Source organism: Megalopta genalis, chromosome 5 (assembly GCF_051020955.1).
Source record: "Megalopta genalis isolate 19385.01 chromosome 5, iyMegGena1_principal, whole genome shotgun sequence".
NCBI lineage: Eukaryota > Metazoa > Arthropoda > Insecta > Hymenoptera > Halictidae > Megalopta > Megalopta genalis.
This window is the reverse complement of record NC_135017.1, coordinates 10,284,360-10,299,275: the sequence shown is the minus strand read 5'-3', so window position 1 is coordinate 10,299,275 and position 14,916 is coordinate 10,284,360. Positions and strand designations below refer to the sequence as shown.

Below are 14,916 nucleotides of genomic sequence, written 5' to 3'. Positions count from 1 at the left end.
AACCACTTGGGCTCGACCCACCACGATTCTCAAAGATCTTGTTGCGGGCAATGTAAGAAATTTTTCCGGGCACTATGGCCACGATATCTGAGCACCGGTGGCCCCAATTATTCCGAGGACCGTTCAGACAGAGTGTACTTTACAGTTTAACCTCGTCAAGACGATTTATCGCGCCTCGTATATCCTGTCTCTCCTCGAAATAAAAGACTGTTTGTTTTGAGCATACTTGAGAGTGTTTTGTAAAGATGTTGAAAGTGTGATTGGACAGAATGAGAATCGGAAAGATAAAGAGAGAGAGAGAGAGAGAGAGAGAGAGAGAAAGAAAGATGAACGGCAGGCATAGAAGGGTAGTAGAAATATAGACGTAGAGACAAAGGAATAAGATAGAGAAAGAAAAATAAGAGAGAAAGAGAGGCAGACAGGGCAGAGTTGAAAGAACTATAGTCGAACTAACACAAAATCTGTAAATGTAGGGGAGCTCGTACCTTTTGCCCGCTGTGCAGAGTATCTCTGTAAAGTAAAACAGAAAAGAGAAGAGTTAGAAAAAACGTACACATAAATACAGATAGATATAAGGTGAGAAGCAGGTGAGAAAAGTCGGTAAATAATGTGGTTACGCACTACAAACATAATATACGGGTATACGTACAGCGTGGGACAAATATATGTGTGTGTGTGGACACCATTTGAAAAATTATAACTTTTACAAAATTGGCTAAAATGACTTTGAATCCTCTTTTTCTTTTTTACATGACAGAAGGACCAGTTTACTCTACAATCGCTAAAATACTTTCTTTTAATTTTGCTGTTACAATGAATTCTCCCTAATTGACGCTCAGATTGTGCTGAAAAATGGACAACTTAGGAAGAGGAGATACGATTATACGATTATTGTGGCTCGTTATTATAATTTTTGGCATTTGGTAACTATAATAGTATCTCCTCTGCCCAAATTGTCCATTTCTGTGCACAATCTGAGCGTCGATCAGGAAGAATTTACTGTACTTGGAATGATAAAAAGAAAAGAAAGAATTCACGTTTCGTGACTTTTTCATCTGAACCTGGAACGAAGATATAAAAAATGCGTCTTTTCAATGTATCGCACCAATTGAAAAAATTGATCATTGTCCAGTGAATTAGTCCCTCCGAAGTCATTAAAAATCAAAGAATCATTTGGTCCAGTTTTAAAAAAGTTATACTGCTTTAAAGTGTGTCCACATGTATTTGTCCTCCACTGTAAATGCTTGTGGAGAGATATAGAAAAATAGAAAGAGAGAGAAAGAGAGAGAGAGAGAGAGAGAGAGAGAGAGAGAAAATGGGCGGCAGAGACATACAAAGCGGGTGAAAGTGGGTTTGAAGTGGGTAAAAATAGTATTTAGAGATGAAGTGATCGAATATGTGATGGATAGAGAATGTTCCTCTGTTGCGTCGCGAGCTCTTCCCTCCTTTTCATTCGCCGCTGGAAAAAGGGCTCCCTTTAAAACAACCAATGGAAAGGTACAAAGGAATAAGCCAGACCAATGTGATTCTGTTCTCAGTGTTCTTTATTCGAAATTCAAAAATCGTCAATCCTCGGAATTCCTTATAATATCGTCAGGCGGTCTGCGGCCCTCGAGCGTTCGCATTCTACACCGGCGAACAAACATTTCACTTTCATTCTGGCCTGGAAAATTACCGGATGAGAAATACACAGTTTTTATGATTATAGAAAACAGTAGCGACGTTTCGTTGCGCGAAACGCCACATTGCTTTTGCCTCGGTGCACGAGGCAACTGCTTCACGACTGCTTAAGCCGGAAGATTCGCAAGTAGTTCGGCTCGAGTTCGGTCGGACAATAATTATGCTGAGATTACCGTCCGATCTAAGTGCGATCGAACCACTTACTAGGCCTGGCCTCGATATCAGCTTAGACCCGACTGCTCGCAGGCCGGTTTTTCGATACGAAACTGCAGCGGTGTGCGTTGCTTTGCTGAATTTTCTTAACGAGATTACGTATCGCCGGGAACGAATTCTAATTAGTCAGCAGACTGCCGCATTATCAACCCTTTGCGAACGGCTGCCTGTTGCCTCACGATAACGCGAGCCGGGCTTCCCCTTCTGAGGCGACCACAAGACGCTTATGGGAGTCCCGACTTAGAGCGACAGCGAACACACGAATAGGTGTGCCCCTGCCGTGCAACATTTTTGGCACCGAACCACCACGGCCGATCGTCCTTGAGGGCGTTCGTGAAAGAACTATATCTCGACTATGTTCTGCATGCATTTTTCATTCGCACTATCAGTTACCTGCATCACAAATCGCTCCAAAATGCTGCTGTACAATACGGTAGCGGAGCCAGTTACTGTGGAGTAACCAATTACTCTGCCTTTTGTTTATTTTCAAGCATAATTAACTTTATATTTGTCGTACAAGATATATCAAATTTCTTTATTTAAAATCAGCTACTTGTTTGTTTAAATTAAACATATAGGACACGGAAGTTCGTAAAGTACTACAAAAATTATTTCTATTTTTTGATACTGAGTTTGCGAAATTTTCTATAAATCTTATGAAAAAGCTTATGAAAATATTGAACGAATGGAGATCAATATTCAGTAGAACAAATCATTCTACGTATTACAACGTTAATTGGATTGGTAAAACGATTTGATTTACTCGAATTTTTGTTTTTAGTTGCAATTCCGGTAGTTCATTTACTGTGCACGATAACTGAAACATTTCTTTCTTTCTTTTATTATTCAAAGGAGATTCGATTCTTGTGTCAAGAGAAAATTTCTATCGACGAAAGAAACTTTGAAATTTACCTTGAAGTCCTTAAGTCCCTCATTTAAATTGCTAAGGTTGTGTTTAGCAGCGAAAACTCCTGAAGGCTGCCAACAGTGCACAATAATTGGCTCCTCTACCCTAAATAAGAAAACTCTACGGAAAAGTGCAAAAGACAAATCGATATCGAGGTCTAGAAAATCGATCGAAATTTCGAAGAGCCTGGAAATCATTTCACTATCGGCAGAAAAAGAAAACGAAAGTGGAAGAGAGATAGATATTGAAAAATGTAGTGTAGCTATAGATTATAGAAAAAATCGTGCAGTGAGTTGAGTAAAAGCGAAAACGTCGAATATAAAAATGTTGCAGAAAGTTTAAAAAGCGGTCATTTGATATGTCTGGTAGGTTTAATGTTCGCGGAAACCATGGCGAGATTTTTGCTGAATAATTTCGCGTAGCTGTTGATCAGAAATAGCCTCCGAATTTCTGTTCATACGCTCCTGGCTGCGCCGCGATCCGAGCTACCTAATATTGCACGTCCATTACAGGCTTCGGAATGGTCTGCCATGTTTGCACTTGCAATTTGAGAGCTGCATAACGTTACAAATAATCCCGCGTGATTCTAGACACAATCAATAACCAGCGGAGTTCGATGAAACGAACCAGCGACAGTTGTGCTTGCCAACTTCTACAGCTTCGTCCCAATGAGACTGCGGATCGTCCACACGTTCTGATACAATTCGAGAGGCACGGTGGCTTTATGCGGACGCCAAAACCGTTACCGAACTAATGACAATTAAACATTTCGATGAAGACAAAAAATTGCTATTGCGTGTTCAGTGTTACTGTAAACTACTGCGAATTGAAAAATCTGTAATAACTCCGAAAAATTTTCTTCGAGACTGAAACTACCGTAAACATGAAGACTGAAGCTTCCTCTTTACGACGACATGCAAAAGTTTGACCTACGATTTTTTTCAACTGTTTTACCAAGCTTCGAATGAAAGGTTGAATGTAGCACTAGAATAAAGCTCTGTGAATTTTCAGTAAAAAAAGGTTCATCTTTGAAGTGTTGTAACTTTGTGGAAAAAAATCATGCAACGATGTACCTCGGCTCATTTTAAAGGGTAAACTCTGTATTTTCGATGTACATAAGCTATTTTTTGAGAAAAAATCTTGCTAAGCAAGGAGTTGTATTGATATCGGACTACTTTCTGGCCAGCTCTGACCTGAAGCTCGATTCGGTGTAACGTGTTCTGTTCCGGATTAGTGTCACGCAAATTCTGACGTCTCGAGCGTGCGCGATTTTATTTAGTTATCCGGTATTCTGTTCGACATCGATTTCAGTTCCGACGGCACGGTATAAGGAGAAACTTTCGAACGGTTCGCTCGTTGTGTCCAACGAGTTGCATCATTCCGGAGCACAAAGCGTCCGAAGGCAGTTCCGAATAATCAGAAAACGAAGGCATTTATTGAAAAAAGTTCGCCCCCGACATCGCTCCATCACAGACGCAGGAATCCCTCAGTGTCTGGCAGACACTTCCAGCTGGAAACTATGTAAAGCAACAAATTAATTTTGAAATGCTTCGCCGGCGAGTGGGAGAACGCGATATTGCTTTCTAGCTGCGCCCTCGTTGTCCTTACAGCGATGAAATTATTTTACGCCAAATAACTACGGAGCCATACACAGCGAACGATAAAAACGCTGTCAAATAAACGATCGGAAATAGAGACGTTATATTAGTCGCGATCGGTGCGTGCCATATTCAATTTGAAAATTGTCAATTCCCGTATACCGCCACCCAATTTTTCTACATAAACGTTTTCGGACTCTTTTCGAATTGGTCCGCGCTTCCGTGTGCTAACTAACTAACGCAAACAGCCGGACGCACGCGCGAAGAGCAGACGTTTAAACAAGCAAACACACGCCGAAACAAACACGCACACCGGCGAACGGTCGCACGCGTAGATAGACGCGTGCGATTATGGCGATAACGGGCGGAATTGATGCTGGAGGGGCATAAGGTATTCCAAAACTGTTCGGCCAATCGCAGCCGGTTCATTCCGTACATACTGATGAGACCACAGCACAGAATCTGACCAGGACGAGGCTGTGTCTTCTATGCGAGTGATGAATGAGACCAGCGACTTGGTCGTCGATTCCAGAAACACCCGATACATACGTGCTTTCACTCACACACGGCTCAACGGCCGCGTGATCACGCATGTAGCTGCAGAGCTTGGTCGGGTCCAAGTTGGAGCGGGATGATGCAGCAGCTACAGGCAAATGTAATTAGGGATTGATCGAATGGTAAGCACACCGGGCTGTCTAATTGCCCGAGCCGATAGCTCTCTTCCGGCCGCCGGATACTTGGCCGACGTAAAAGCTTCGGAGCGGAACAGTTGTGATTCCTGATTCGCCTAGGACAAAAGAGACCGACAGCTGTGCCTTGAAAACGGTTTTCGTGACCTCTCCTCGGTGCCAATCGGCCTTTGGGAGGCTACCATCGAATCTAACCATTTCATTATCTTGTATTATAGAACAAAAAAAGAACTACGACTTCACAGGTCTGTACAAACTTTAAAAAATTTTCTTCAGGGCTGAAATTACCACGGAATGAAAGATCGAAGTCTCTCCTTTGAAATGACATCTCGAAATGTGATCTACGATTTTTTTTAGTAGTTTTATTGAGATTTGAACGAGCAGTGTGTCCCCAGTATAAGGATAGGGATAAGGAAATCTTGCATAAAAAAGGGTCCATCTTTGAACCGTTGTAACCTTGTGAAAAAAAATCGTACAACGATCTACCTTAGCTCTTTTTAAAGGGTTGGACCTCTGCTTTAACAATCCGTACGGTGCTTTCTCGGAAAAAATTTTTGCACTGAGAAAATTAATGCGAAAGTAAAAATGGTCGCTTTTGACAATTTTACAAATTCCAACAGATTTACCGAGCTTGAAAAATTTTTTTATGAACCAACACTACGTGGAATTGAAGATTGAAGTCTCAGCTTTGCGACGGGTCTAAAAATATCGATCTACGATTTTTTAGTACCGTTTTATCGCACTTCGAATTAAGATTGTGCCATTTACGGTGTAGTTACGTCGAATGCACTATATAGTTTTATACTATCGAACTTGTTCTACGTTTCTGGTTTATAAAACGGTCAAAAAAAATCGTAGATCATGTTTTGAGGATCCGTCGGAAAAGGCAGACTTCGGGCTATAAATCTACGGTAGCTTCGGTCTCCAAAAAAATTTTCTAAAGTTTGTACAGACTTGGCAATTCGTACCACTTTTTACGTAAAAAGGGACCTCAATTACGACTCCGCCATGGAGTGCACAGAAACATATGAAACAAACGAACACGGGTCTGTGAAAGAACAGGGTTCAAGCTTCAAAACGAGTTCCGAACCATCGCTGTACAATGTTCCTGAAGAAAATCACAACACCCCGAATATTGACGATTCTTACAATACCGAGAACGTGTTGACTGGACTAGCCTTCAAACACGTAGATATTTTCCATCAATCAGAAATTTAATAAAAACGCTAGTGCGTAGGATCGTAGTACGATTAAAACATCAGGCCCGCGGCAATGGAATTTCGCCTGGTCAAACGCAGTGACAGTATGAAAAGCAATCGGATGATACAGGCCATTGACGAGGAGTTAAAACGTCTGTCGGTTAAACGTGTCGTCGCGCAGAATTTTCTTCGCCGGAATATTTCATTTCCAGTGCCGGACGGCGCCGTAAGCCAAGAACGAAACTTGTTTTCCACTTGTTTTCTTTTAATTGAACCGGTTGCGTCCGCCCTCCACAGTAACGATCGCCGTTCCGGTGAGTGATGCGGCCGATGCACGTTAATTGAAACGAAACTTATTCCCCTTTTTTCGCCGCGGCCCGACCGCACAATAAATGCGTCGCGGAAACGATTCCAATTCCGAGGGAACAAAGAACCGGCGCGGTTTATTCATTGGAACCGACGAATTTTATAATGATTAAATCCTTTGTTGGTCGATTAAGCCGCTGCGAAACAATCCGGGCTCGTCGATCGGCTTCCAGGTTTCTGTTCGGTATCTGTCGGACTATAGCTTCGTCTTCGTTAGGTCTGGATTAAGCACACGAATTTCATAGTGATGGATACAGCATTTTTCCTAAAATACTATGGTTAGGGCAAACTAGAGTTCAGTTGAACCAGAGATGAACTATATCAGAGTTCAGTTAAACCAGAGTTGAGTTAAACCAAAGTTGAATCAAGTCAGATTTTGATTAAACCAAGGTTGAGTTAAACCAAAGATTAGTTATAGCAGCTATTGGTTAAATTATGTACTAAACTCTAACAGAACTGTAGTAATACTGTAGTGATACTATAGTATATATATAAACTCAGTAAACTCATAAACTATAGTAAAGTATCATATACAGAAGGAGTATAGTACATATAAGAGTTTAGACTAAATTAGATGTTATTAAGACCACCACCAAGTATAATGTTCAGACTCGATTTGTGTTACATAGAATTTAGATCAAGTCTTAAGTCACTATTCATTACTAAACTGCGGATTCTACGCATTTATGTCAAAAATTAATAAACTTAATAAGAGATTGCGAAGACGCTGGTAGTATTAAAGAACAATGTTGCATCATCGTTGACCTATTCAAATCATCAAAAGCAAAAATTAAGCTAAGTATCATCTCTGTTTCGCACAGTCGACTTAGAAAATTTTGATTTCGCATAAAGATCCGCAGTCTGCTCATTATAGACAGTGTTCACACCGTTTCCGTGCAAGTCCAGCATTAAAATTCAGACTCATCCGCATAAGAACTGGATTAACTGCCCAAATTGTACGCGCGCGAAATCTCCAGCTAACTGCATCGTCTCATCTTGATCTTTCTTGGTCAGTAATTCACTTATGAGCGACGTAGATGTGACACAGGTTAGATGTCGAGCAGGCAGGATAATTCCCGGTGTCGAAATTCTTATCCAGAGAAAAGTTTCCGCGAAAGCCATTAGCGAGAGCGAATCACTTTGTCCCAGTATCGGCTGTTTGTTCGGGACAGATGTGAAGAGCATTTCGGACATTAGCGTCGCTAATGAGCCGCGGTAGAACTTTCCTGCCGTCGCAAATGAGGCGGAGATAGGCCCCGATCGGCGCTCGGTGTTTTAGTAAATTCTCTGAAATTGTCTTTCGGATTGCAAACAAAAATGGACAACTTGGGAACAAGGGATACGATTATTCGAGCATTGCGGCTCGTTTTTATAGTTACCGATTGTCAACAACTATAAAAACGAGACGCAAGGATCGAATAATCGTATCTCCTCTTCCCGAATTGTTCATTTTTGTGCGCAATCTGAGCGTCAATTAGGGAGAATTCTAATTCGAAGATTCCATAAATGACTCGTTTCTACTTCGTCGATAAATTGTCACAGCTTTCCGCGTGCTGTGTCTCCGAACAATTTTTTCGGCGAAAATGAATTATACACCGTAAAAGTAGAGATTTCAGGCTTTGAAATGAGTTTAGTTTCGTTGTTCTACGATTTTTATACACGAAGTTACAGTATTTTGAATATCGTCGATGTTTCGAAGGTTGGAAATTTCGTATAAAGTCTGGAACGAGGTTTCCCATCCACCGTGTCGCGAATAAATTTTGTTAAAGAAATTGACGGACGGCCTCCGAAAGTAGACACTTCGGCCTTTAAAATGGGCCTAGTTTCATTGTCGTATGATTTTTTTCCACGAAGTTATAGCTAGTTGAACGTCAACAATTTTTTCGAAAATTTGAAACCTCGACTAAAATAGTAGACGACTTATTTATATAATTACCGATTGTCAACAATTATAAAATTCGTACGTCCTCTTCTAAAATTATCCACTTTTGAGCGCAATTTCAGCACGAATTAGGGAGAAATTGCTGTAATCGTATCTTCTCTTCCCAAATTGTCCATTTTTGTTTCCAAGCTGTAAAATTCTCCCAAAATTAGGGAGAATTTACTACATTGGAGCTTCGCAGAAATAACTATAAAGCTGCGCCGCAAGGCTCGAGCAATCGTATCTGCTCATCCCAAATTGCCCAATTTTTGTTTACAAGCTGTGGGACAAACGGAGAGAATTTACTGTACCTCGTTCGACCGCGAACGGACGCGGTCCGCGCCAGAAGAAATTCCGTCGGACAGGTCGATTCTTCGTCTGGTTCGGTGGAACGACGACGGGAAAAATCGAACCGCGGGGCTCGTTGGCATCCGCAACAGGATATCGACTTTCAAATTGACGCGAAGAATGAACGATGGAGACAGGGGGAAGTTCGAGACAAAGACGTCTACCGGCGAAGGCGGGGACAGTGTGGTTCCAAGTCGCTACGGATATGTCAAACGCAGCCCGATCGAAGTAGCTACTTCGAATTTCAATCTGGCATCAGGTTTGCCGCACACAAACGCGCACAGGTCGCGCGGCCTGGCGTGTACGTGGAGAACCGTGTCGTGAGACAGAAACCAGTGTGGCCGATGACAGAAGCCTAGATAGGCTACCCCTGGAGCAACGAAGCCTCCAGAAGACTCGCCGGGATTCTACTAAAAACCAGCACGCCTTTTACCGTGATCGGCGTTGGTCCTTGTTCGAAGGAGATTATATTCGAATCGAAGCGAGGGATGAATAATTAATCGTGATTCGGTAATTTGCTAGTCGAGCTGATCATTATTCGTTCGATGAGCCTTTATTCGACATTTCGGTGGGTTAGAATCGTAGTGACGTGAGTCACACTTCCGAAAACCCTGACTCGTGTCTTGAAATGCAATCCGCTAATGTTAGAATGTTAAGAAGGCAAGTGAAGGAAATTATGAAGTTACTATAAATTAACCTAATAAATTTGATCAGTAAAAAATACGCATGTCAGTGAACAATAACACTCCCTGCTTCTTTTCCTTTCATTTCTTACTCCCAATTGATATATAATAATTATTATTGTATGATTATATAACTAATAACTATATAATAATAATAAAAATAACCTTGCAGTGTTTACGTTATTATTATATTGCTGATCTTCATGCAAAATAGAAGTTTTCCAAGATGACTGTAAAAACTGAAACTAAATAGAAATAAATTGTTACTTTAAATAATTCATGATAACTCGACAATGGTGCAATTACTATTGATATAATTGACATTGGTCTAATTATTATTGATGCAATTGATATTCGTGTAATTATTATTGATACAATTAATATTGATGTAATTATTACTGATATAATTAACATTGACATAATTAGTGATGTATTATTATTGATATAATCCATATTGTAATTAACATTATAGAATCCTTCTTGCCATTTCACAAATTTATACCCTATCTATTTGTTTTTCCCATGAATGCATAAAATCCTCAGCTTAATTGTCACAATCGTAGAATTATGTTCCAGTTGATTTCAGTTTCGAAATTTCAAAATCGGTAATAAACAATTTCAGGGACAGCAGTGGGAGAAACGACGGCCCGGCAGCCATCTGTCGGGGAGCCCGGGAACCGGATGCTACTCGCAGGAATTATTAAGGCGATTTAAGTCTCGAAATCTGGCGATGTTATAGACAGAACTTTGATATTAACTTTACTTTTTTCGGGGCAGGCCAGCGTGTGGGCTACATTTTCGTTCATTAAAAAGTTCCGCCGGCGGCCGTGTGCGGCCCCTTTTTGTTCTCGTCTTATAGGGCCGTCCAGACGGGATTTTCATTATTAAAAAGTATTACAACTGGTACAGGGAGATGAAAGGAGCCGGACCGGCCACTGAGTGAAGGATTATCCTGTGTTAGGTGGCGGAGTTAATTCCGAAAAGTTGCCAAGATTAATTGCGATCGTTTTTCGCCGACAGATCTCGTACCGCGGTGGTTACAAATCGATAAGACGTTCTCGTGACCGTTTCAACCCTTCTGCGGCCAACCGGGTACCTACTTTTGTGTTTACCTAGAAGGTACTATCATATTCGTATGAGAAACGAATCTATTTTGAGAAATAAATTTGCGTAGAACGATTCCATATTTTATCGTGTAGCCGACAAGAAATCGATAAACTTTCGCTCGAAACATTGCTTCGTCAGATTAACAGAAGTGCTCGAAAAACTGAGTGCAAAAATTAACGGAATACCCTGTATATGTACGAAGACATAGACGATTCACTTTGAAGAATCAAGTATGCATCAATTTCATTACAGGACAATTTTTCACTTGAATTGTTTAACCCTCGAACGGCGGACCATTTTCACAAGGGTACTGTCGACGATGCTTATAACAATTCTAGGCTTTATTCAGCAATTTATTACCCTCTCTATTGTCTCTAATGTAACAGCAATTCTTCGAAATATATTTTTGAAGAAATATTTCTTGCAGATTTATTAGCCTCCCTGTTTTTCCCAATGTAACAGCAATTTATTTTATTGTTTTTTACTCATGAATTAAGTAATTAAGCGAATGATTTAAATACTCTGGTTAAAGTTGACCCAGCCACCGCTAGGGTTAAAACAGTAACACAATCAACGAAATAATTGCACAGATAAAATTGAAAAATAAAACACTATTACTTTTGTCGAGGTTTCAAATTTTCGAAAAAATTGTTGATATTCAAGCAGCTATAACTTTGAGCAAAAAAATCATACGACAATGAAACTCGGCTCATTTTAAAGCCCGAAGAATCTACTTTCGGAGCCCGTCCATCAATTTCTTTAAAAAAATTTATTCGCAACACAGTGGATGAGAAACCTCGTTCCAGGCTTTAGACGAAATTTCCAACCTTCGAAACATCGACGATATTCAAAATACTGTAACTTCGTGAATAAAAATCGCAGAACAACGAAACTAAACTCATTTCAAAGCCTAAAATCTCTACTTTTTCCGTGTATGATTCGTTTTCGTCGAAAAAATTCGTCCGAAGACACAGCACGCGGGAAGCTGTGACAATTTATGTCAGACGAAGTTGAAACGAGTCATTTATGGAATCTTCGAATTAGAATTCTCCCTAATTGACGCTGAGTTTGCGCACGAAAATAGATAATTTGAGAATAATCGTATCTCCTCTCCCCAAATTGTCTATTTTCGTGCGCAACCTGATCGCGAATTAGGGTGAAATTACTGTATATTGATGTCGCTGCCAATTACGACTTCCGTGGCGAGGATTGGAAGTCCCTGCTAATTGCAGCTGCGATTAAAGATGTACGCGAACGAGTTTGTCGCAGTTTTCCGACAACTTGGAGGGAGATCAGCTCCTCGGATGCGTTCGAAGGAAAGTAGCAATGGGGATCCGATGAAACTGCTCGGTTCCAGCGCCGTTGGATCGTCATTAGCATACGAACTCGATGACACTGCGGCGCGCCACAGTGACATCGGTGTGGTATTCCGTTTGATCTTCGCACGCAAATGTTTACGGACCCATTAGGACCCGGATTGTCTCCCGGCGGAACGCCGTTTCCCATCTATGATCATACAATTCCTGGCGTCTGCCTCTCTATGGGAATCCGTCGGACAAACAAAACCGCCTGCGGTCGATACGCAGCTCGTGATTTGATCAGTCAAAATCGTCAAATAACAATTATCGATCGTAGGGGACGCCGGTCAATTCGCGTGCGGAGGAGCCAAGTGTACGCCGACCGCAACCTGGAAATTAGGTCAATTAATAATCCCCGGCGAATTGAAGCTCGCAGGGAAAATCCGCGGGCAGACCCGGCCGTCGGTTAATCACAACTTTTCTGGGGTTGTGCTTCGTTAATAACACTTCACGGATGAAGTTAACCCTGGAACCGCCCGGCGAGAAGAGCTCTAAATGACCCATTTCAAATTCCCGGATTTGCTATCATTCGAGAGACAGAAATGCTTCCGCGGATATTTATTTATCGTGCTGCAAGCAAAACATTAATTTCACGAATTTCAACGAAGTTTTAGAGACGCTTCTGTTCGCTGCGTATTTTACTACAAGGTTTTCCACTCGGTACTGTTTGTATAAATTTGATGCAAGAAAATGGATAACGGGTTGCGAAGGTAGAAGCTTTAAGCTTCCAAATAAGCTCAGGATCATCGTCGTGCGATTATTTTTTACGAAATTGTAACAGTAGGAAGATCGACGATTTTTCTGGAATCTAGGAATGTATCGGGGAGATGTGCAGTGAGTTGAAGTAGTGTATAAATTTTTTCCAAGAAAATAGATAATGGGGTGCGAAAGTAGAGGCATTAAGCTTTAAAATAAGCTTAGGATCATCGTCGTGCGATTATGATTTCAGAAATTATAACAGTACGAAGATCGACGATTTTTCTGAAATCTAGGAATGTATCGGGGAGATGTGCAGTGAGTTCAAGTAGCGTACAAATTTTTTCCGAGAAAATGGATAATGTGATGCGAAAGTAGAGGCTTGAAACTTTCAAATAAGCTCAGGATCATCGCCGTACGATTATTTTTAATGAAATTGCAACAGTTGGAAAATCGACGATTTTTCTGAGATCTGAAGATGTATGAGGAAGACGTGCAGGTACGTGTATTTTGAGATTAACCACTTTGATGAAACCCGCGATTCGTTTCACAATGAACGAATGAAACTAAAACGAAGTGAACTGCCGTCGCAAAATTGCGGCGATTGCACGAATGTCCGCAGACTTCGAATTTCGGAGGCTGCGTGGTCGGATCACGGCGAAGAATTCGCGAGAGTGAGCGACGAAGCGGCCGTGGACGAAATTCGCCGGTTGATCAATAGATAACGAGCCTACCGATCCCGGCAAAGGGATCCCTTAATTGTCAGCGTAGGAAAGGCGGTCGTGCTCCCATTTCAAAGTTCGGAAACATTGCGTTAATTCGCGGCGACGCCCGCCGGGCATTCTTCTGTCTTCAGCCCGAGGAAAAATCAACGGCGCCGTTCGGCATCCTCGCGGACAATACATTGCCGGCTTGTCCTGTTGACCCCCGCGCGCTGCTCCTAATTAACCCCCGCATAATGGAGCGTGAGAGGGGCATGGAGGTTAGGGGAAAGGTTCGCCGCGGAGACGACTGGCTTTGATATTTAATCGCGTTTAACGCAAGCGTCGAGCGGCCAGGTTGGTTTTAATTCTGTTTGTCTCGCAAAAGCGGAATTTCCGGGGCCGGAGTTCCCCCGCAGGAATAGCGCAAAGGATTACGGGATTACGGTATTACCACATGAATGCTCGTACACGACCGCCTCTCCCTTCGACTTACTCCTTTTTATCCACGGCACACCCGCGACCCGACTTTTCTTTTGACGCCGGGTTTCAACTGATCTGCGCCTAATCACTCCATTCTTTCCCCGGAAATGTTCCTCCCTCTGTCCCTCTCTTCTTCTCCTCCCCCCCTCTTACTCTCTCACTCTCTTTTTTCTCTCGGCGAGGAAAGAATTACCGTCCGCTCGACTGACGTACTTTTTAATCTGCCGGCTCCGGCGAAAATGAGCCAATTCCGGGGACCGGGCACGTCCTGACCAACTGTCTCGCTAATCCGGGGAGAGCGTCGTTAAACGTGTCCGCCGGCTCTTAGGATTCCCTAAGTCGCAGTCGGAACTGCAATTTAAAATATTTAGGCCACATTACTGGGTCCCCGCTTGTCCTAGTCAACTAAGAACACAACATAATCCGAGCAGGTCATAATCAATTGTGTTCCGTCGGTCCTTAAGGTTTCTTAACGTTTCTTAAGTCGATCGACGGAGACAAAACCGGAGCTCGAATTTAACTGTAATTAATTGTAATCCAATTGTAATTCAATTCTGCGACTTATCTGTACACTTTTATAAACGTAACTCGCTTAGCAAACTTTTAACATTCGAATTATTTATTCATCCGTTCTAAGCTAATATATACATGGACACATCAAGCCTGTCATTGAAGTTATTAAAAGTTACTAAATTAAAGTGATAAAAGTTAGGAAGGAACATTTATACCCGAATGGATATTTTGAAGTAAAATATAGAGGTTCGTGCTATTTTTTAATTCGTTCAGCATTATTTAAGGAACTGGAAACGGTTAAGTAACGATGGGAATTATGTGTGCACTTAGTTACACTTTTACAAGTTTCAATGAGACTACCGAGGTTGGCAAATTTTTCCCGCGAATCAACCCTATGCAAAATCAAAGACTGAAGTCTCTCCTTTGAAATGACATCTCAAAATTTGCTCTGCGA

General features: G+C 41.7%; 1 protein-coding gene across 6 annotated transcripts in view; it reads right to left on the bottom strand.

Annotated features, from left to right (window-relative positions):
* heph (polypyrimidine tract-binding protein 1 heph) overlaps positions 1–14,916 on the bottom strand; it is a 492,203-nt gene that overhangs the window by 456,995 nt on the left and 20,292 nt on the right. The window contains exon 2 of one of the 6 annotated variants that reach the window (XM_033471509.2): positions 486–510. The exons of the other annotated variants lie outside the window; for them this stretch is intronic. Within the exon in view, the coding sequence (XP_033327400.2) occupies positions 486–510 (25 nt within the window). The remainder of the gene's footprint in view (positions 1–485; positions 511–14,916) is intronic. 6 annotated transcript variants of the gene reach the window in all.